Source organism: Bombyx mandarina, chromosome 05, assembly GCF_030267445.1.
Source record: "Bombyx mandarina strain Sakado chromosome 05, ASM3026744v2".
Taxonomy (NCBI): Eukaryota; Metazoa; Arthropoda; class Insecta; order Lepidoptera; family Bombycidae; genus Bombyx; species Bombyx mandarina.
Genome location: NC_143212.1, coordinates 5,864,065 through 5,887,671, shown reverse-complemented (window position 1 = coordinate 5,887,671; position 23,607 = coordinate 5,864,065). Strand labels below are relative to the sequence as shown.

General features: G+C 34.7%; 1 protein-coding gene across 1 annotated transcript; it reads left to right on the top strand.

The window, feature by feature from the left end:
• Window positions 1-11,775: 11,775 nt before the first annotated feature.
• On the top strand, window positions 11,776-14,053 carry CPR1 (cuticular protein RR-1 motif 1). The gene is made up of 4 exons (XM_028183849.2): window positions 11,776-11,961; window positions 12,080-12,174; window positions 12,373-12,633; window positions 13,404-14,053. Exons 1-4 carry the CDS (start codon window positions 11,947-11,949, stop codon window positions 13,624-13,626), a joined length of 594 nt encoding a protein of 197 aa, XP_028039650.2. The 5' UTR covers window positions 11,776-11,946; the 3' UTR covers window positions 13,627-14,053.
• The last annotated feature ends 9,554 nt before the right edge of the window (window positions 14,054-23,607 follow it).

Below are 23,607 nucleotides of genomic sequence, written 5' to 3'. Positions count from 1 at the left end.
TTTTGTATTTGTGTCTCTTACCTGTCGTTTTTTTCGTTGCATCCGGTTTGAAATCACAACGATTCTAAAGAAGTTTTCACTTCAAAAAACCGGTCATCATCTATTAATAATAATATGATGTAGATACCAAATATAATGTAATTACCAATATGAATCGTTACGAATAAAATATTATTTGGAATGCAGGCAAATGCAAATAAAGGTGGATTGCGAAATCTGCACGTTTTATTAATACAATTAAGAATTTCACGGTTAGGGACTTATAATTGATTTCGTAAACAATAAAATGTTTAATGTTAATTTTTATTGCCTTGAAATCTGACAGTTTGGCCTATTGTCAATATTTTAATTTATTGTGGAGACGGAAGTACATATCCGAAGAGGGGACTTTTATTATTTTATTTTGCTGTGTACTGTATTGTATTTTAGTTACATGACGACCTCATTGTCTGGTTTTAACTATAGTAGATACTGGTTAGATGTTGTGAATGTCGACGCCCATCTTTAAACATGAAATCAAAGTTTTGAATTTGGAAAAATTTGTTTGTTTGTTTGTACTGAATAGGCTTCGAAACTACTGAACCGATTTAAAAAAATCTTAAAAAAAGCTACGCTATCCCGGGTGACATAGGCTATGTTTATTATATTTTCAAAAAAAATAGGAATCCTTACTGAAACCCAATGTGTACAAAAATTACCTAAAATTCTTTACATCGTGTGCGCTACTTTCCAAGCGAAGCCGGGGCGGGCCGCTAGTATATCATATTTCAATTAATTGACTGCGTTATTGTATGCATTGTAAAACTAAGCACTTACTACGTTCTTAAAACTCTACCATGCACTCTTTTGTGAAAAGCACTGATGATGCACAACCTGTAAAGCTAGTGTTGTTTATCTGATCAACAAAGACGTTCTCGCAAGAAAATCAAAACCAGCAAGAATGCTAAGTTCGTTTGGAAATAAACAAGACGTGTTACAATCGGGCGGGCGGCGGGAATTGTTGTGTTGTATAAAATCAAACGAAGGATAAACTTAACGAAGAAATATCTTACGATTACAGCATGTTTTTTTTTTTTTTTTTTTTATTGCTTAGCTGTGTGGACGAGCTCACAGCCCACCTGATGTTAAGTGGTTACTGGAGCCCATAAACATCTACAACGTAAATGCGCCACACACCTTGAGATATAGTTCTAAGGTCTCAGTATAGTCACAACGGCTGCCCCACCCTTCAAGCCGAAACGCATTACTGCTTCACGGCAGAAGTAGGCGGGGCGGTGGTACCTACCCGCGCGGACTCACAAGAGGTCCTACCACCAGTAATTACGCAAATTATAATTTTGCGGGTTTCATTTTTATTACACGATGTTATTCCTTCACCGTGGAAGTCAATCGTGAACATTTGTTGAGTACGTATTTCATTAGAAAAATTGGTACCCGCCTGCGGGATTCGAACACCGGTGCATCGCTTCAACACGAATGCACCGGACGTCTTATCCGTTAGGCCACGACGACCACACCACATGTAGCGTGCAAGCACACGAGTGAGACGAAAAAATGTTAAACACTCACTCTCTTATAACTAACTATCTTTAAAATATTCACTACAACATCCCTTTAAAAATTATTTTACATATTATATTTAAAACTCTATCAAAATGAAATGTTATTAAAAGTAACAAGCTGTACCCGTCCTCTTCGCTGGGCATTTAAAATTAACATTATTACTTCTCATTACCACAAAGATTCTCATCATTAACGCCCCCGCAACACTCATATAAATATTAGCCTATCCATTAAGTACATGTATTTTCTACATGGATACCAAGTTTCAAGTCAATCGGATACATGGTTCAGCTGTTATGACGGAACATCCGTAAAAACCACTGTAGATTTATATATTTATAGATTAATTGATGTTCATTTGGAGAAATTAGGGAAGGGTGCAAAAATGTCAATCTGAAAAATGTCTAATAAACAGCTGTGTTATTTTGCCTCTGACCATTACAGCCAACAACATACTAATATTATAATGACATAAGCCATTTGGGGCACTTATAAATATTGAGCCAGAATGAAAAAGAAGAACTAAAATTTAGTATTATTGTTTAATATTTCGATCTTTTGGTGTCACGGTCCTCGAGAATAGCATCACCATCTGAAATGACAAACAAATCGATTAAACAAATCACAACGGCGACACGACATTATGCTTTTTTAGTAACATACTAGACGTGCCCTGCGGCATGCTCTGCATTCAATTTCTAATACAGAATGATTAGTGCACATTACATTTGTCCGTTTTAAGGAGTTGCTTATGTCACTCTTCAGTCCCTAAGCGATTTTTAGATCCGTTAGAAATCAAAATTATAAAAAAAGTGAACTGTCGTCTTTAGCAGTAGGCAGCGGCTTGGCTCTGCTCCTGGCTTTGCTGAACTCCATGGGCGACGGTAACCACTTATCATCAGGTGGGCCGTACGCTCGTCTGCCTACAAAGGCAATAAAAATAAAATAAAAAATAAAGCAGCTATAACACACCCAGAATTGGCGGGTCAAGTCGTTAGCCATACTAAAATTATTCTATGTTTTAATCTGCAAAATGGTAATCGTTGCGTGGATTTTTGTTATAATCATTTCAGATATTTTTGCATTATTGAATACCTAACAAACTTTCAACACACTTTATTTTAAGTAGACACGGGATTCCCAGCGCATATCACCAGCCAAGTCGAAGTCTTAATCGAATAGTAATAGTGGCTATCCCACCCTTCAAATTGGGACGATTCATTGCTCGTCGAGATTAATAGATAACTTCGAGTTCAAGTTCGGAAATGTTTCATAACACCAAATCATGGGATAGGAATTAGATGATTATTAGTTAATCTTATATGTTTAAAAATTACAGTTCCTTTTAGCAATAAATTTTTCTTGTTTTATTTTATTGAATTTATTTATCAACTCTCAGTATTAAATATTCTAAAGCAAAAATTTTAATATAAAATACTTCTAGAAATAAAAATAAAATCGCGTCCGATGCTACTATGATACGCAGTATTAAATTTACATAATGATATCTAATGTTTTGAAAAACAAGTATGTACGTTTCCAAATAAGTAATAATTACCGGAAATTTCATACGTAGCTTAGGGACACCGAAAATGCAGGAGAGCTGAAAAAATCTAGCCTAAAAGTCTGTGAGAGGGATATGCCCTAGCAATAACCCCTTTGGTTGTTTGGAACAGGGGATTGTGCATATAATATTTTCTTTGTCATTTATTATCTTGATAAACAATAAAACATAGAACTTAAGGCCTGGCTGAATCTCTACTCTACATAAAAGATATGACCGAGACGATTTTTGTGGTCGGCGATCGTGTACCCGAAGTTGGAGCAAGACTGAACCGTCGGTCTGAGATGTCTGAGGAGTCAGTATAGCGCCTGTATTCGAGGAAGAATACTCGGAATCTACTAGTCAGACTCGAGAGGCACCTTTTTAATATCGCACTTTGATTTGACCGATTTCGCGCTGCCGACCATCGTGGCTGTTATGCTTTGTTGTTTGACGAGTTGTGGGAGATGATGCTCTACTTCTGCGAGTGCAGCATCTTGAAAAAAAGGACGAGCGGAGCGCAAGAGATTGCTTTATTCTCTTCACACCAAAACGGCACCGTCAAGCTGGATCCCACGATTAAGATTTCACTTGAATCCTGATCCTATTTCATTATTTCCAGTTTCTTTCGTATGTTGGTTTGGAAACCGGCAAGGGAGGCCAAGAAGATGCTATGTAAGCTGCTTTACACGCATAAGAAAATATTGATGTTCTTTGTTTTTATGCATAGATTTTAGTGAAATCAAATGCACGCCGTTATTTATTAAGTATCAGAAACATCTATGGTTAATTTATAAAATAAAGTATTTTATTTCTTTTTTATTTAATGTGGCTAATTTGTCTATTAAGAAAGTTTCTTGAACTTTCCTACTAAAATCCGTATTTGTATATCCGTAGTTATTTAAAGTTAGTTTGGTCTTTATCTATGAAGTTGATGGAGTTTTCAATTTAAGTTTTTTTTATTGCTTAGATGGGTGGACGAGCTCAGAGCCCACGTGGTGTTAAGTGGTTACTGGAGCCCATAGACATCCACAACGTAAATGCGCCACCCACCTTGAGATACAAGTTATAAGGTCTCAAGTATACATTTGTTATTTGATTAGCTTTTTGCTTTGTGGGGGATACAACAATGGCCCACCACCCGGCCAGTGGACGGACAGCTTTACTTAATTGCTCGGCGTCGCTGCTCTTGTACGATATTGCTCGACCTCATACTTCACAACAGACGGCCTCTAAGTTACAAGAGCTAGGGTCTAGGGTTTTAAGCTTAGGGGTTTAAGCTACAAGAACTCACCAGAACCTGCCGTACCAGACTCCTATTTTTTCCAATGGTTAGTTTCTTCTATTTTTTCCTACTTCTTGGCAGGGAAAGAATTCGGAGGTAAGGAGCGGACCTCGATGTGAACCTTTACCCGGGCATGGGCTTCCTGCTCCTCAAGCAGGGACGAATTTAAAGCGGAATAGATTTAGGTGGATCTGGAGTGCGTCCAGACGACCGCAGCCTCTCCCACAGATATACATATATATAGGTAGGTATACAATATTGTGATATGGTATATGCTTGATTGCTAGAATACAATACTGAGACCTTAGAACTCATATCTCAAGCGGCATTTACGTTGTAGATGTCTATGGACTCCAGTAAACACTTAAGACCAGGTGGGCTGTGAGCTTGTCTATTCATGTAAGCAATTAAATAAAAATTAAAAAATACCCGAGAGGCAGTATAAAATGCCTTTGAAGAGAGTTTGTTGGCTCCCATAATCCTAACTTCTTCAAGAAGGGCATTAAATCACCACTGCGCTTGCAAAGATGCATCGATACCATGGGTGCATATTTTGTTTGATAGAAATAACAAGTATTTAAAAAAAAATACTTTAACTTCTTATATACTAAACGGTAATTTTGTATTATTTACATTTTTTTACTTTTTGTACAAGAAAATTGTAGTTACATTATTATTGCTTATAGAATATTTGCAATCATATTATTGTAATAAAATTTAAGGGTGGGTATCATAATTCCGCTTATTTTTACCGCCAAGTAGTTATGCATTACAATTCTAAGGGTACGACAGACATTTTAATTTTTTTTAAAGACTTTATTTATTTAATTTTTTTTTTTATTGCTTAGATGGATGGACGAGCTCACAGCCCACCTGGTGTTAAGTGGTTACTGGAGCCCATAGACATCTACAACGTAAATGCGCCACCTACCTCGAGATACAAGTTCTAAGGTCTCAAGGTATATAGCATACAACGGCTACCCCACCCTTCGAACCGAAACGCATTGCTGCTTCACGGCGGAAATAGGCGGGGTGGTGGTACCTACCCGTGCGGACTCACCAGAGGTCCTACCACCAGTGATTACACAAATTATAATTTTGCGGGTTTGATTTTTATGACACGATGTTATTCCTTCACCGTGGAAGCCAATCGTGAACAATTTGTTGAGTACGTATTTTATTAGGAAAATTGGTACCCGCCTGCGGAATTCGAACACCGGTGCATCGCTACATACGAATGCACCGGACGTCTTATCCTTTAGGCCACGACGACTTCTACGAAATATAGCTGAGACTTCTATTTACGCTTGTGCACTTTCATCCAAGCGTCTTTCGTCTTTGACTTTAGCCTCTAAATATTTGATTCAACTATCTCTTTACCAAAACAGTTTAATAAAACGTAATAATAATGCCTACATGGTACAGCGTAGAAATAGTATCACTATATTTTGTCGCTTTTGGTGGGTAATTAGTTTAAAAACAATTGGAAGGCTCAAAACACTTTATACTATACACATACAAAATTAAATGAACAATAACTTTGAATTGCTAGATTACAAATCGTTGGTTTTTTTTTTGAAATGGCAGTTTTTTTAAATAAACCTAATACAAGGGTTTTTGTAACCACCCATTTTGTTCAAATCATAAGTATTTAAAAAAATTATCACGAACAATAGTCTTGCCAAGAAGGAGCTCGATAAGGAAATGTGAAGTTGAAAGACGGGAAATAGCCAATATTTAATTAAAAATTGTATTTGATTTTAAAAAATTCGCGATCTTCAAATACTTAGTTCCAAAAACCTATAAATCCATTGAGCAGTATGTATATATTAATTACTACAAAACTAACACCTGGATGTGTCATGTTAAAGACATCAATGTTAACGGCCGCTGTATTTTATAGGAAATTAATTCAGTATTTTACGAACTGATTCATTAATTCAAATCTTTGCGTGCGCGCCTCCGGTTTATATTGGAGACTGATAAAAATATTGACGTTTTCTTCAACGAATTTATCCTGTTTATTTGATAGAATAATTCCAGCTATTTTAATGCTACATTCCTGGAAAACATTGTATCATGCAGTGACGCACTGGTGTATTTTTTTAATGAAAAAATTTTTTTTTCTTGCTTAGATGGGTATACGAGCTCACAGCCCACCTGGTGTTAAATGGTTACTGGAACCCATAGAAATCTACAACGTAAATGCGCCACCCACCTAGAGATATAAGTTCTAAGGTTTCAGTATAGTTACAACGGCTGCCCCACCCTTCAAGCCGAAACGCATTACTGCTTCACGACAGAAATAGGCGGGGTGGTGGTACCTACCCGTGCGGACTGACAAGAGGTCCTACCACCAGTAATTAATGAGATCTTTTTTTTCTTTTACTCAAAAGTACGATTGGTTAGTGTCGGTTGTATAAATACATAGTTGTCATCATAAATTAATTCCTTTTCTCTTTGAAAAATAAGTACATAATATTTCAAAGTATTGATTGGTACCTTAATGACCCTATCTATATATTAATACATGAAGCAAAAACTTAGTACCTTTTTTTACGAAAATTCCGCGGATGAAGGAGTATGAAATTTCCCACACTTAAAGAGAATGTAGAGAAAGAGTGCAGAATGTTATTTTTTTTTTATTATGCATAAAAAATACATTAAATCAATAAAACAAATATTTGAATATACAATTGAAGCATAGTATAGTCTTTGACAATAGAATCATAAATGTCCAAACTTATAATTTCAATAAATTATAGTCGAATTTCGACGGTTCGCGGGACCACTAGTTTCGATAAATAACAATGACAAAAAATATTCTTATAAAAATAATCTAGTCGTGCCTGTAAAAAAAAAGAAAGTATTCAAGATTTATTTTACATTTCTATATTATATAAATAAAGAACATATTGAAAACAAGGGTTGCATTGACGAGCAGTTTTATTTTCTAATTTTTTGGAGAAGCTCGCGTTTATTCCAAATATATCGCAAAGTGAGTGGGCTACTCTTTAAGTCACGAGGTTGAGTCTCATTTGGCTTTCCTATCTTCAAACCACAACGTTTAACTGCTTCCCTAGGAATAGGCTAAATAATGGTAGGAATCCGTGCGGACTTACATAACACTGCGTTTCCAGAGGTCTTTTTTTCCACGTACCATCCGGCTATGGAATGAGCTCCCCTCCACGGTGTTTCCCGAGCGCTATGACATGTCCTTCTTCAAACGAGCCTTGTGGAGAGTATTAAGCGGTAGGCAGCGGCTTGGCTCTGCCCCTGGCATTGCTGAAGTCCATGGGCGACGGTAACCACTCACCATCAGGTGGGCCGTATGCTCGTCTGCCTACAAGGGCAATAAAAAAAAAAATACACTACACTAAAACTGATCCCATATTTGTGCTTGAAACAATTAAGGTCTAGTCTTTAGTGCTATATAAAGTTGTTGATAAGGAAAGACTAAGGTTGTAAAAATTTACAATAACATACGCCTTTAAAATAATTAGAAGAAACTAACACGTCAATAACAAATAATTCAATAACTATCAGAATACACCTCAGAACCGTGTCACTAAATGACAATCAAATGTAATCGAGTCCACCCAACGTAAACAGTTATGAAAATAAGTAATACTTATGAGTAGGTTAACAAGTGTGCACTTAAAATGAGATATCTAAACACAGTGGCAGCAAAAGTGTTTCAAATTAACCTGTTCGGGGCTTTTTATATTTGATTATACACTAGTATGTGCATACTGGTTTGCATGTGACAAATTATGGTTTTCGACATTAAATGAAATGTATGTTTTTAACGTGTAATAACAGAGAAATATGTGGCAATTCTAATTAAGTATTTTTGCCCTGAAATATGTAAAGGAAATTGTGTGAAAATTGATATTTCAATGGATGACAAAAGATCTTCAACAGTCAAACGTCGGCCCAATATTCGCCAGTTACAAAGTTAAGGTAATCTATATATTAATACATGAAGCAAAAACTTTGTATCCCTTTTTACGAAAATTGCGCGAACGGAGGAGTATGCAGTTTTCCACACTTATAGAGAATATAGAGAAGAAGTGCACAATGCTAATATTTTTTTAAAAGAATGCATAAAAGATACATTAAATCAATAAAGAAAACATTACACACACTACCATGTATATTTGACACACACACGCATGCATACTATATGTTTATTGTCAAACTTTTCTTTGCAATCTGTCAGTTATAGTCTGTCAAATTGAGAATAGATGAAATATTGTTTTCTCTTTATTAATGTTTGTCTAAAGTGTAGACGTGACGAAATCTGTGATTAAAGAAATATAATAGTCCTTGACAATAGAATCATAATAGTGTACAACTTATAATTTCCATTAGTTATTAGTTATTATAAAATAGTTTTGTGAATTTGTACGAAATGAAAAACTGTTTTTTTTATAATTTTTATTATTTGTCCCCTTTTTACGCAGCAAAGAAACAATAGTTCGATGTAATTTTCGGGCTCTAGTAAATATCTCACTTTTTGAAGAAAGTACTATAATGGGTCAAAGTAAGTTTAATGGGTCAAATTGTTTATGAAATGAATATTTTATTATTTTCGTTTTGCAATTTCCTATATTTCAAATAAGTACTTTTCAATTTTCATGATCACGAACTACCCTGGTATTAGTAATAGAAATGAAACATTAATATTTAAAACTAATATATGCTTCACGGTCTATTTTTATTATTAAAGTACAAGATAAATAGAGTTTGAAATTTTAGCTTAATTTAAATGCCACCGAAGACCAGTACTAAAAGAAAGAAAAAAACTCTTTTTAATAAAACAAATATTATTAAGTATAAAAATTTATATTATACTAAACATCATTACTCTCAATAAGTCTTTGTTGTAAATTCAATAAGCTACAAAATATAAAAAAAAAACAAACAAAGAATTAAATTAAACAAACAAACACAATGACAGACTGATTTTTGAATTAACCCGTTCATAAATATAAGAAAGTAAATCTCATTCAAAGAGACAAATCGGTATTGTAGCAAAAGACGAAATCGAACAATTAATCACATGATTTAATAAGGCCAGGCCTGTTTGGAATGCGAATTTAGAAATATTCAGGTTTTCCTCAGAATTTCTTACGTTGCTAACAAACATCCTATTCGACTTATGACGCGATTAAGGTCGTTTAATGAGAAAAAGTAATATTAGAGAACAAATTCCAAACGATATTTTTTTTAATTGGCGTAGTAGTATTGTGAACTTGTTCGGGTTTGTAACATCAGTCGTTATTTCAACAAAACAAATATATCTGGTCTCAAATCAGGTCGTAAAATGCATGTTGTAATGATGAGATGACTACCTAAGGACTCCGATAACATCTTAACCCTAACTAGGCAACCTGTCGACTCCAATAAAAATGAATATAAATAAAAAATGGCCTATATTATAATAACAACTAATCTAAGAATCATGACCTTCAAAACGTCATGCTCATTTCGGTTTGAACAAACGCGTGGAATGCCTGCGGATTTGATTAACAGGATTTTAACTGACCGGGAATCATGAAAGATAGCATGTGTCTTCATCCTGGATATCTGCTTCATTAGTGCATCATCTGCGAATTTACATTATTGAAACACAATTGTGAGTTTGATAATGTGTCCCAAACTGGTTGATGGCAATCGCGTTGGTCATGACAGTGGAACTGGCAGCCGTTGAGATAAAGAAGCTGTGAGTTCATATTCTGACTTCGGTGTACTTGTTCTTATCTTGGTTATATGTTTAGACATTAGGCCAAACACAGGAAAGAATCCAAGCTACGGGTAATTGTTTGTATAAAGTGAAATTTAAGAAGTTAAAATTGAGGTAAATAATACATATTATGTCTAATTCTCCAAAAGGATACCTTAATCACTTAGGCTACAGTTACTATACTACTCACTTCATCATTGCTTCACTATGAGGCGTGACCTCAAGGTGGTCATTGGTAGGTAAAAGATACGAATTAGAGCAAAAGCAATTTTAATAAGAAAATTACACAATTGATAGATACAAAAATTCGACAATAAATTTGAAATGTTTCAATCAGTAGCTATATTATTAACGTAAAACAAATTCAAATTCACATTTCAAATAAATTCTAAAACAGATACCCTCATAAATGATACATGACAGACGAATCTAACAATCACATTCGGTCTTAAAGTATCAGCAAATAAAAAAAAAATGTATTATGTTTCTCAAATGCCAGTATCGCATTAGCTTTTGCGATACTTACCTACAGCATTAGTATCGAGATCATGTTTTTGAACTTCAAATAAACATAATAATGTAACGACCACTAATGAACGTTATTATAATAAATGATATTGTTTATCTAAGTACTCAATGTTAGCCTAATGGAAATAATAATTACGAAAATATTATTTCTCTGATCTCGAATAAGGTTATAAACAGGTTGTATATTTGTTTTGGATTAAGAAAATATTGGTGGTTTTGCTAAGAGAATCTTTCTCAAAATATGTAGTTTATCACAAAGCTAGTGCTTCGAGATTTATTTTTATTTTTTATTGCTTTGATGGGTGGACAAGCTCACGGCCCACCTGGTGTTGAGCGGTTACCGTAGCCCATAGACATCTACAACCAAAATGCCAACACCCACCTTGAGACATGAGTTGAAAGGTCTCATTTTTAACAGTACAATGGCTGCCCCGCCCCTCAAACCGAAACGAATTACTGCTCCACGGCAGAAATAGGCAGGGCGGTGGTACCTACCCATGCGGACTCACAAGAGGTCCTACCATCAGTGAAAAATCAAGTAACTATATACAAATCTGATTTATCCCCTACGTAGCTCTGTTGGGGTTGCGAATAACCAAAACCATCGAAAGGAATTGATCCTATAAAGTGACTCACATAATTTAAGAGCATTTCCTTTGTAATAATAATAATTAAAAAAGTCGCCAGCTTCCTGACCTCATATGGCTGCAATAATTTTGCTTAACGCAGCAATTTATCAAATAGGTTTGCAGTCCTGAATAGTTTATGTACTTTAAGTGCCAACGCGAAAATTTTGCGTGACACTAATACTCCAATAAAGTGCTTGGCCAACAATTGTAACTATACTTGAGACCTTAGAACTTATATCTCAAGATGGGTGGCCCATTTACGTTGTGGATGTCTATGGGCTCCAGTAACCACTTAACTCCAGGTGGGCTGTGAGCACGTCCACCAATATAAGAAAAAAAAAATTGTATCCACGATGGAATAAAGACGCAAAGACGCGTGAACGTGTGACGCACGCGGGGCTCGCACGCCTTCGTTATTCCCGCAGAAGTGATGAGTTGATGTTGCAAATGTATAAAAGCGTGGCGTCGATTTCGAAATCAACACAAGCATTTCAAATCTTCTAAGGAGTGTACACACCGGCGGAGTGGTGACCGTGAACGAGTTTCCGCATAGTGATCTCGCGTCTTGCAGTGCTTACCAGTGCCCCGGACAACTGTAACAAGGAATTGTTGTTGTTGGAACCGAAACTATAAACAAAGTGCATTAAGGATGAATTCGTTCAAGGTTAATTTTTAGTTTTCTTGTTTTTTTTTTTTTCAAAAGTAATAAAGTTTCATTTTTACTCAAAAATAATAATTTAATAAATTTATTTTTTTGTTCATAAATCAATGTTATTGTTCAGGTGCAGTATGTGATTGCGTTATGCATCGTAGCCGCAGTGGGTGTACCTGTTGAGGATGGAAAATGGCATCCTTACCAATACGGCGATTCTGGCAAGTAAGTAAATGTCAATGCAACTTGTATGTATTAATTTCAATATTTGCCCAATACAAGAATTTAGTAAATACATAATAATATTATTTTACGTAATTACATGTATGTAATATCTGTAATATGAAAAAAGAGTAAACACAACCCTTAAAATAAAATCTATAAATTTTCTTCTGTATCTACATAATTCGTAATTTCTTCCAGATACATCCCCACAGACGAAGGAAAATATATTCACATTCCAAACCCTTACATTCACAATGATAACCCTTACGATGGTGGCTTTGGACCATATGCACACGACTATGAACCTTATGTTGGCGAGGCTACAGTTCAAGATCAATACAGGCTGATTTTGACGCCACCCAAAGACATCCCCTTCTATAAGGACGGCTACTACAAAAACAATGGCATCAAAATCATCAAGCAGAAGCATAACTACGACGAGGACAAATACGATTTTGAGTAAGTAATTTTTTTCAAAATAAGTAGCCACTGTTATTTTTATAATATTTCGAGATCGTTGATAAATACTGCAACGGTCAATAATTCAAGATCACGGTTTTAGTATTTTAACGATAACAATAAAACTTATTTACGTTCGTACTCCTAAAGATAAGGGCGGTCCTGGGCCTTCTTATCAGAAATTTCCAGGGCTCCGACAATTTCGCTAAACGAAGGCTGATTTATCGTTTCTGTAAGGTTTACGTAAATAATAAAATTAACGTGAACGCGTAATCAGTAAAATTTAATATTGAATTTATAATTCTTAAGAAGGTTGCAAACAATAATGCACATTTAAATATAATCTACGTAACAGTCCTTGATCATACAATACTATTAAAGAGATCAATTCGTTCCGAGAAAAAAAAAATGAGCCTTGACCGAATACACAAAACGACGCCAACATATTATACATGGGTTAAAGTTCAAAACTATTTATAATCATTTATGACAATCCAATTGACATTAAATGCTATTAGGTTACAAAGAATAACGTGAAGCAAAGAATTTATATCGCCATTGTATCGCCATTAATTACAATAATATGATGCACAGGAAGGAACTGATAATTAAGATCTACAATAAATTAATTATCCGGAAGCATTACAATTGGATTCTAGGCATTGAATTTTTTTAGCTATTGTTAACGCTATATTTACTTAGAGCGTTGCTTTGTAACTCATGACATATTTAAATCGTTTTAACGATTTTAATTACATTTTAATTTGCAGTTTCGAAACTGAAAACAAGATCCGTGCTGAAGAGAAGGCGGTTTTGAAAAACGCTAACTCCATTGACGAAGGTATAGCCTCCAAGGGCTTCTACGAGTACATTGGTCCTGACGGCTTCATGTACCGAGTGGACTACACCGCCGACGAAAACGGATTCCGTCCTAAGGTCAAGCGACTAGAAACACCGTACTCCGGAAAGTGGATACTGGAGAAAGTCAATTAAAATTCACCGCCACAAAAATTCAACTTCATCACCATCAGTATTTTCATTTTATATAGGCAATTTTAATTGCAACACCCACTAATTTGATTGATCTTCTTGACTGAGTACGGATCATTTTTAAAGAATCATCATCTCATATAGGTCACGAATGAAATCGTTCACGAATTCGACATTTAGAAAAATATTAGCGTTGATCTGTTTCAGTCGAATTTTTCTCATGTTGATGTTGTATCTCATAAAAGTATCGCAGTTTAAACATAAAGCGTAAAAGTGTGAAATATTTTAGATTTCGTTGCGACGAACTAAAAGTATGTCTCGTGTCTGTTTAGGTAAATGTAATTTATATTTAGAATTAAGTAAAATTAGAACATTTTTAATTAAGATATTTATTTATGAAATGTGATAATAAATTTATATTTCGATATAATTTACTTTTATTTTCGATACCACACACAGCCAAAATATTTTTGACGTCACACTACATTAATGCAGTCCCACATGGCATTCCGGCCTATAAGCTAGATTTACTACATTTAAGAAAAATGTGATTTCCTCCTCATTTTTAGAGAGGTATAACATATCTATGAACTATGATAATACCTTCCCTTCCCATTAATCAGGTCCTACTAACTTATTTATGGTTATTTGGTAATAATGAACAGCCTGTTATGCTAACCTAAGTGGGATTATTACCAATTATTTACCAGAAATATGATATTTTCTAACATCTATCATATGATGTAGGGAAAGGCGGAAAACCGACTTAAATTCTAAAAAGTAATCTATAACATCATTTCTGATTCTTTAAACGATCACAAAACTTCGGATTGATTCGAATGAACTACTTTTCTAAAACATTCGATACTTATCTTTAAACGAGAATGTTCTTCATAAATAATATATGACCATGATATTAAACCAATAATAAGCATATAACCGAACTAGATCGTACGTATGCGGATGTTCAAAATGACAATAAATTTAAAGAAGTTTTTTTTTTTCTTTTTTCCGACGAGTAATATTGGAATGATCAAAATTTATTATCGAAATTCAAGGTGGACCAATATGCGGCATTTACGAAGAAGGCTAATGTTGGCGCTTAAATATTTTATTACTTTGCTAAAATGACATACAATAAATTAAAATATTCCGTAAAGTTATTTGAAGAATTAATGTGATCGGATTGCATTTAAAAAAAAAAGAGTTAGGGACATGACAGAACATGTTTTTAATCCTTCTGGAATTTACGTCTCTATAGCAAACTTAGATATGCGAGCAAAATTTGATCTCGCAATGTGATAAATACTAAAACAGCCTCGAAATTCACAAAAAGATCAGGATTGGCATCGTCGAAAACGAGTCCCATCGAGAGAGATAGGCGCAAGGATCGTAAAATCATGCGTGTCAGGATACTGGTAAGAAATTTGGCGAAATGGTTTTGGCTCAAGCCTGTGGAGGCGTTTATGGAGGCAGGGGACGATGACCGAGTTCCGTGCCAAGCTGCCGGCGCCGCTTTGACCGACGCACTGCGATCCGCGGATGGTGCACTGCGCACTACCTCATCTTCTCGCTTCCTCCACGAAATAACATACAACCATAACGACACGGGCCACTGCCAAATAGGTCCGGTCCGCTCCGTAGCCCATTGCATTTTCAAATTAACGGTAAAGAAATATCTAGAGCACTTTGTCGGGTACGATGACCTTTACGAATATATCCATGGAAGGACGATCCAAGGAAAATGTAAAACGTTGTTTTTTTTAATTATGTTCTAAATTTAAAATGCTGAATAATATTATGTATGCAAATGAGTTTGAGTCTGTATTAACGTAGTGTGTGTTCTGTATTGGATATTTCACAGCTACTGGGTTACGCAGATACAACGGCTGTTTAAGTAAATAAAAAATAATACATCTAAAAAACAAGCTTTATAGAAAATCCTATTAAAAAATAGGAAATAAATTTATTGTGTAAAGGCGTGGGGTGCGTGGTGTCAATAGCCATTAATATTTTATTGACAGATATCATATCGGCAGTAGATTTATATACATTGGCAATAGAAGAATTATCATTTTGATAATATCATAAAAAGCACCCCACACTTTTAGACTTTTTGTATAAAAGCGCCTTTTTTAGTTTTTTAAGCTGTCTAATTCATTTCATTTTTTTAGTTTGGTTTTTTATAAAGGTACGTTTTTTTTAACAATCATTTTTTTTAAATTTCTTAGTCGCATTTTCTATAAGAGCGTTTTTGGAACGAAGTTCCTTATGGGACGATGCGGAGGGGTACCCTAACCGGGAAAAAGCGTCCGTAACGTAAGATTTTTTCTATTTAGTTTGTTATCAACAGATGTTGCTGCACATAAATTCAACAAATCGCGGTGACGAGATGTTACACAGTTGATAGACGTTCTTGTATTTCTCTTGCTAAATCATACTTACCTGGCGTAGAGGATACCGTGATCATGCAGGCGGTACCCCCAGGGCGAGACTGGTCCATTGCGGAGTGGTTGAACCTTGCGATTATTTTTATTTTTATCTATAAAAAAATCATAATAAAAAAATGTATACTGGATTAATTATTTTCTTTATACCTCGAATAGAACTTAAAATTAATAATTTTATAATAAGGAACTTCGTTCCTATCCGGTGTCCCACGACACCACACATCTTTTTTTTATTTATTAAATATGGTATTATATTCAAATATCATCATATTAATAGGCTATTAATTTGTACAGCGGTTGAATAAGGCTTTGTAAATATTGTGGAAGAACTATCAAAATTGGGAGATAGTCCCAACGAAAAATCGTTAATCATGATTATTCTAGTAAGGATAAAAAGTTTAACGGCTTCAAATATTGAATTGTCATCTTTTTTTGATGAGTATGCCAGATTTTGAGTTAATCCCACTTTTTGAAGAGTTTAAAATCATGTTCAAGGTTTCGTACGTAATAAGATGTCTTAATTATTCATTACCTGCCAACGCCCTGGTGGATAGCATTTGAATAAACCACTAGTATTTTCTTCGGTTAGCGCGAGTCGTAGACGTAATTAAAACTACATATATTTATGTTTTGAATTCGCGTTTTTAAGTGTCATTATTTTCGAAATTTCAAATATTGTACAGTTTTCGTGGTCACCAAGGCTATTCATCGAAATTTGAAAATTGTGCACAATATCGGTAATCGATTATCAACCATAATTGTATATAATATAAATTAAAGTAATTTTAAAATATTATAATAAAAATTAGGGAGATTAAACTGGAAAAGTAGTTTTAATTAAAAATACTAGTGAATAGTTTAATAAAATTGTATACCGACAATTTGTGGCACAGTTAACAGAAGTTGGGGTATCGGCGCCTGCTGGCTTAATTGGACTACGACCAAGTTTGCCAAAAATACAGGCAGTAAGTCAGGCACGATATTGTGGGTTTTAGAAAAACTTCTATTTTACGGACGGCGTCTTCTTCGCTCTGCACTTAATTTGTACGATAAATAGCATTTACATTAAATATAAAAAGAAAATATTCTTTTTTTTTTAGTTAAAGCCGCTTGAAAGAATTCCCTTGTTTTGTTTGATGGGTGGGTGGGTAGCTTGTGAATAAAAATGAATGTTCCTAGTGGTTCCTTTCTATATACAACATACATATATTTTTCTATACCTTCTTAAACTATTCATTCGATTTCAATGAAAGTATTGAGAATTCCATTTTTAAAAGTGGATAGTAATCATTGCCTTGAAATTAAAAGTGACGTCATGATTTAAAGTGGGCGGGGATGAGAAGAAAATCAAATTCACCTATAGATATTATTTAATTGGGTGGACGAGCTCACGGCCCACCTGGTGTTAAGTGGTTACCATAGTCTATAGACATCACTACGTGAATGCCACCATACTCGTGTCTCAATGTATCTTGAGACAGCGATATTGACGCTATGATGTCCATGGTCCAGGATGCAGGTTTACTGGTGGTAGGACCTCTTGTGAGTCCACACGGGTAGGTACCACCAACCTGTCTATTTCTGCTGTGAAGCAGTAAGGCGTTTGGGTTTTAAGGGTGGGGCAGCCATTGTAACTATACTGAGACCTTAGAACTTATATCTGAAGGTGTGTGGCTCATTTACGTTGTAGATGTCTATGGACTCCAGTAACCACTTAACACCAGGTGGGTTGTGAGCTCGTTCACACATCTAGGCAATAAAAAAGGTAGTAAGTGAGCACACTTGCCTATCTAGAACAATAAAAAAGCCTCGAACTTTAATAAGTATATTTTAAGTATTTTCATCTAGATTAACAAAACATCCGTTTTCAACTTAATAAAGACACAATTCCAAAAACAAATAACATTCAAATCAGAACTGATCTGATCTAAAAAAACACGTTAAGCTACGAAATATATCGCGAAACGGAACTTCTAGAAGTTCAACGAAAGCAAAAGTAGTTGTTATTAGCTTACAGAATTTCCAACCGGACTCGGGGAACCCATTAAAATATTTATTAAGTAAAACATTCTAAACTCGATCTGGAATGCGAGTAGTCTAATTAGTATTAATAAAATTAGCATCTCCCCAGGATGTATTAGGAGCCGTAAAACTATTCGAAAATTCATCACACATCATTAAATTACTGGTTTTCGTCTACTACGTTTTCAAACGACTCTATAGATATTTCGAATAAAAATACGAAATAAAATTAAAGACAGCCAACAAATATCTAGTACTATTATCTACTTTTTTTGTGTTACCAAATATAATAATCTATATATTAATACGTGAAGCAAAAACTTTGTATCCATTTTTACGAAAATTGCGCGGACGGAGGAGTATGAAATCTTCCACATTTATAGAGAATAAAAAGAGCAGAAGTGCACAATGCTAATATTTTTTAAAAATAATGCATAAAAGATACATTAAATCAATAAAGAAAACATTACACACACTACATACCATGTATTTGACGCACACACGCATGCATACTATTTATTGTCAAACTTTTGTTCTTGACGTCTGTTGTCAAATTGAGAATAGATTAAATATTGTTTGTCTTTGTTAATATTTGTTATAGTGTAGTCTTGGCGAAATTTGTGATTATAGAAGTATAAAATACAATCATAGTAGTGTACAAACTTACAATTCCAATGAATTATAGTCGAATTTCGACTACTACGGGACCTCTAGTAAAAATTTAATTTACTTTGTGCGCTTTCCAGGATTTCATTAAATCAGCAAAAAGTTATAAATTAAACAACCACACTGCAAACTCAACTTAATTACAAACGAATTGCAGCGTGTCGTTGCGCGTATGCAATTCGGTTTTTAACCACATTGAAATAACATAAAAGTTTGTTGTGTCAGCGTGGACCGATTCCAAATAAGGCGCCTGCCTCCGACATCCGCCTAGGGGGAGCCATAAGCTCATACTCAGTGATTCACATATAAGGTCCAACCTTATTTCCTAGTGCATAGAACTGAAATTTAACCACTCCGAAATGCAGTTTAGTTCGTTTTGCGGCAACTGCTCGCTTCCGGAGTCGCTGGTGGCTCGTTGAGTTTTATTTGAAATGGATTGAATTCGCTAGTGATTGTTACAATGTTCCACACGGGTTTTTTAGTTATCTGACTCTGTTTGTGGTCGTCATTTCGCTTGATGGATAGTTTAAGTAGTTTGTCAAAATGGACACCCCACTTTGACAAAACTTTTGAACTGTTGAAAGTTTTCACTGTTTTCACAGCTTAAGCTGTTGAAAGTTTGAATCGCTTGAAGCCTATCTTAATGGACAAAAGGTACAACATCTACTTTTTTATTGGAGAATATGCAGCTTAGAAATACATATATACGTATCTATGAAATGATAACACATACACTAAAATTAAATTCACAAAACTTGTAGACTCTACAATAGTCTTGGTCTACTCATCACGCTATCTTTTCTATTTAGGCCGCAAAGCATATATGCGTTCCGATTTGGAGGGTAAATTCTAACCTATAGACACGATCATCTGAGTTTTTCGCCGGATTTTCTCAGTGGGTCACGATTCTTATTTGGTAGTAAATTCTGCTAAGCACTGCTCTTGTTAGGGCTAGTGGTTTTCTTTTTTTTATTGCCGTTGTAGGCAAACGAGCATACCCACCTAATGGTAAGTGGTAACAGCCACTCATGGACGTCAGCAATGTCAGGACTGCAGCCAAGTCGCTGTCTACATTGAAGTGTTAGCAAATTCTCTCAAGTTGAGCTTGAGACCTCACCTACCCGTCAGTGCGTAGCTGAAATAGCCTCTTAGGCTGCCACCACATAGGTACCTAGCTAGGAAAAAAGAGGCTAGGTTGACCGATATTGCAATACAATCAAGACTCACTTCGTGTCAAGCTCAACCTAATCACAGTAAATCTAGTAACAGCGGAAATATGATACACATGGAAATTGTAATTGTATTCTTTTGATTCACAATAACTGACTAAAATCATAAGAAACACTGACTAATTCAAATAAAAACATTTTTTTCAATACATTTTAATAGGACGCTGCCAATGGAAAAGTTAAAACTCTCCATTGAAATACCTATCTTGAATAATATAGTCGGATCCGAGAGAGTTGTGTTTATTTAAAAGCCATTAGCGAGCGCGCTTGTATTTTGCAGTTTAAAATTTTCAGACTACGGTGGTTTTACTGACATACGAAATGGCTAGTTCTGTTTTTTCATGAACGCAATTGAAATAGTTACTTCTTCAAATGTGTATTGTTTGTTTTTTGTGATAAGTAGCGTGTGTATTATAATAAGTTGTGTGTGATAATGAAAGACCCCCTCATAGATTTTTATAGTTTTTGAAAACTAAGAACAGAAACATTTCTAAATAAATGCAAATTATAATGTGCACATTATTTGATTTGGGTACTAGATGAGCAGAGATTGGCATTCAAGAGTTATTTGTTTTTGGAATAGCTTTTTTTTTTTGTATTGCTTAGATTGGTGGACGAGCTCACAGCCCACCTGGTGTTAAGTGGTTACTGGAGCCCATAGACATCCAGAACGTAAATGCGCCACCCACCTTGAGATATAAGTTCTAAGGTCTCAAGTATAGTTACAACGGCTGCCCCACCCTTCAAACCGAAACGCATTACTGCTTCACGGCAGAAATAGGCAGGGCGGTGGTACCCACCCGCGCGGACTCACAAGAAGTCCTACCACCAGTAATTACGCAAATTATAATTTTGCGGGTTTTTATTACACGATGTTATTTCTTCACCGTGGAAGTCAATCGTGAGCATTTAATTTTGTTGAGTACGTATTTCATTAGAAAAAAATAGGTATATCAATATCTACAAAATAATGTTACTGAACAGTCTAAGACAAAATATTGGGTGAAATATACATAATTTAATTACTCGAAAGCTTATATACGAACTCAGTTAAAACGAAACCACCGATATAGAGGAATTCATTCTGATTTTTCAAAACCTATCACATACAAGCTACCACTAAAACTCACTTCTAATCCACTTTAACTCGTAACAATGAGTTTCAAATTTTAATAATGCACAATTTTAGTGTATTGCCTGAGAAAACCGTTTCCGTTTCCCCCCTAAAACTAGAATCGTAAAACTGCTCGCTGCGGCTGAGCTCTTCGTCTTGAGTGTAACGTATGCTAAAAAATGCAAACAGGAAAATTTAATGGTACGTGAAGTAAACCAGCTACGCAGAGCACCCCGGAATTGCCCCCTATTCCAGGAGCGACCACTACTAACGGCACACTTATTGCTTTCTTTTCTTTTTTTCGCTAAAATAAAAATGGCGGAGTCATTACGGTTAAATTACTAAAGATGTTGTTTTACTCAACTGGACGCACTCAAGTTTTAGTTAGTTAAAAAAATAGTTTGGAAATTGTCTGAATTTCATTCAGAAGTTTGTCTTTTTTTTCAGTTGTCAACATACCTAAGCGAAACGACTTGAAAATATGTAAGCTAGCCAATGCTTTGGCATTATGAGAAACTAAATAATTTTTTGCTTTATCTGCTTATTCATCAACGGTAAATTAGCAGGGTGTGACACAGTTTGTTTTCAAGAGGAAAACTCATTTTGTGTGTGTCACCAAGCAATCTGTGGATCTGAGATCGTGCGGTAAGATAAAATATGTTGTTCAATGTTATAAATGTATAATCGATCTATAGTGACCTCAAAAACAACAACAACGCGAGGTCTGAATTTGGCAGCCCATTTACTCTAGAAAAAACTCACGCGAGAAAATCATGAAGTCCATTGGTAATTCTAAACAATACAGACCCGTGCTTATGTAGGACTCTTAATATTACTTACTATCACTTATTATTCTAAGCTATTGACTTGAACATGAAAATTGCGTTTCGTTATGTTTAGGCAAGGGGAGGAAAGGCATGTCGTGAAACGTAAGGGTAAGGGATAAATAAAAGATATAAGGTTAATTTCCTCTGCAATTGCTATTTGACGTAATATGTTCATAAAAAGATATTATCAATATTTTTAGATCTTAAATGTAACGATTCACGGTATTGCTTCTAGATTGAGATTAGGTGCAGCTCTAGTTTGTTAGAAGATGATTAGAAGATAACACAATATGTTTTTTATTTCCTGTGGTTAGATTTTTTTTACTAAGCTATTATTCGACTTTATTCTTGAACTCTTTTTATGCGTTAACTCAGCTATCTGAGTTTTAAGTTCTCGTTTAGGGAATGCAAATGAATATTGTTTGTTTCATATTAGCATCGAAACAGTAGCTTTAATAACTTAACCGGAGTTGAGTGCAGAGGGTAATAATATTTTTTTTCATAATTTATATAGGTACTTACCCATTTCATAAGTTGACCGACGAAGCTAAATGCTAAACTAAACGAAGCTAACTTTTATCATGTTCATAAAAGGTATGTATAATAAAAATGACTATGAAAACTGGTTATCCAAACACTAAATTACTATTGTTGGAAACGTAAAAAAGGAAATTTGTCATCGGTAGCATTTTTTTTGGAATTTCGATGTCAAAGGATCACATTAGAAAGGTGCCGACGCTATGTTTCTGGCTAATAAAATTAACATAATACCCATAAAACCCATTACAATTCAATTTGAGGAACTCCTATTGTATGGAAACAGACATTAACACGACACTCCGGCTTAACATTTTAATTTAGGGTTTTTTTTTCGAAGCGTCATGTTGAATGTTTTACTATATTAATGTCGAATAGTTCATAATACATTTTCAACCGGAAAGTTATTTCGGGTTTGGTAAGAATACTGTTAAACTTAATCCGAATTAAAATCGTAGAAAAAGACTTTTTTATTTTACAAACTGTTTCGTTATACATAAAATATGTATTATGTTAATGACAATAACAAAATTTTAATTCTAAAGTTGGTTCATTTGTCCCTCCTTCAAGCATTAATAGATACTAGAGGTCCCGCAGTAGTCGAAGTTCGACTATAATAATTAATTGAAATTGTAAGTTTGTACACTATTATGATTGTATTTTATACTTCTATAATCACAAATTTCGCCAAGGCTACACTATAAAAAAATATTAATAAAGACAAACAATGTTTAATCTATTCTCAATTTGACCACAGACGTCAAGAACAACAGTTTGACAATAAATAGTATGCATGCGTGTGTGCGTCAAATACATGGTATGTAGTGTGTGTAATGTTTTGCTTATTGATTTAATATGTCTTTTATGCATTATTTAAAAAAATATTAGCATTGTGCACTTCTTCTCTATATTCTGTATAGGTGTGGAAAATATCCGTCTACGCAATTTTTGTAAAAAGGGATATAAAGTTTTTGCTTCACGTATTAATATATAGATTCTCAGGTTGAGCTCGTGAGCTCACCAACTCGTCCGGGCGTAGCTGGAGTAAATAGCCTCTCAGGTTACCAGTGAATAGCTAAGGAATAAAATAAAAAATAAATAGCTAAACATGATTTTTTAACATTTACGTGATTTTTATT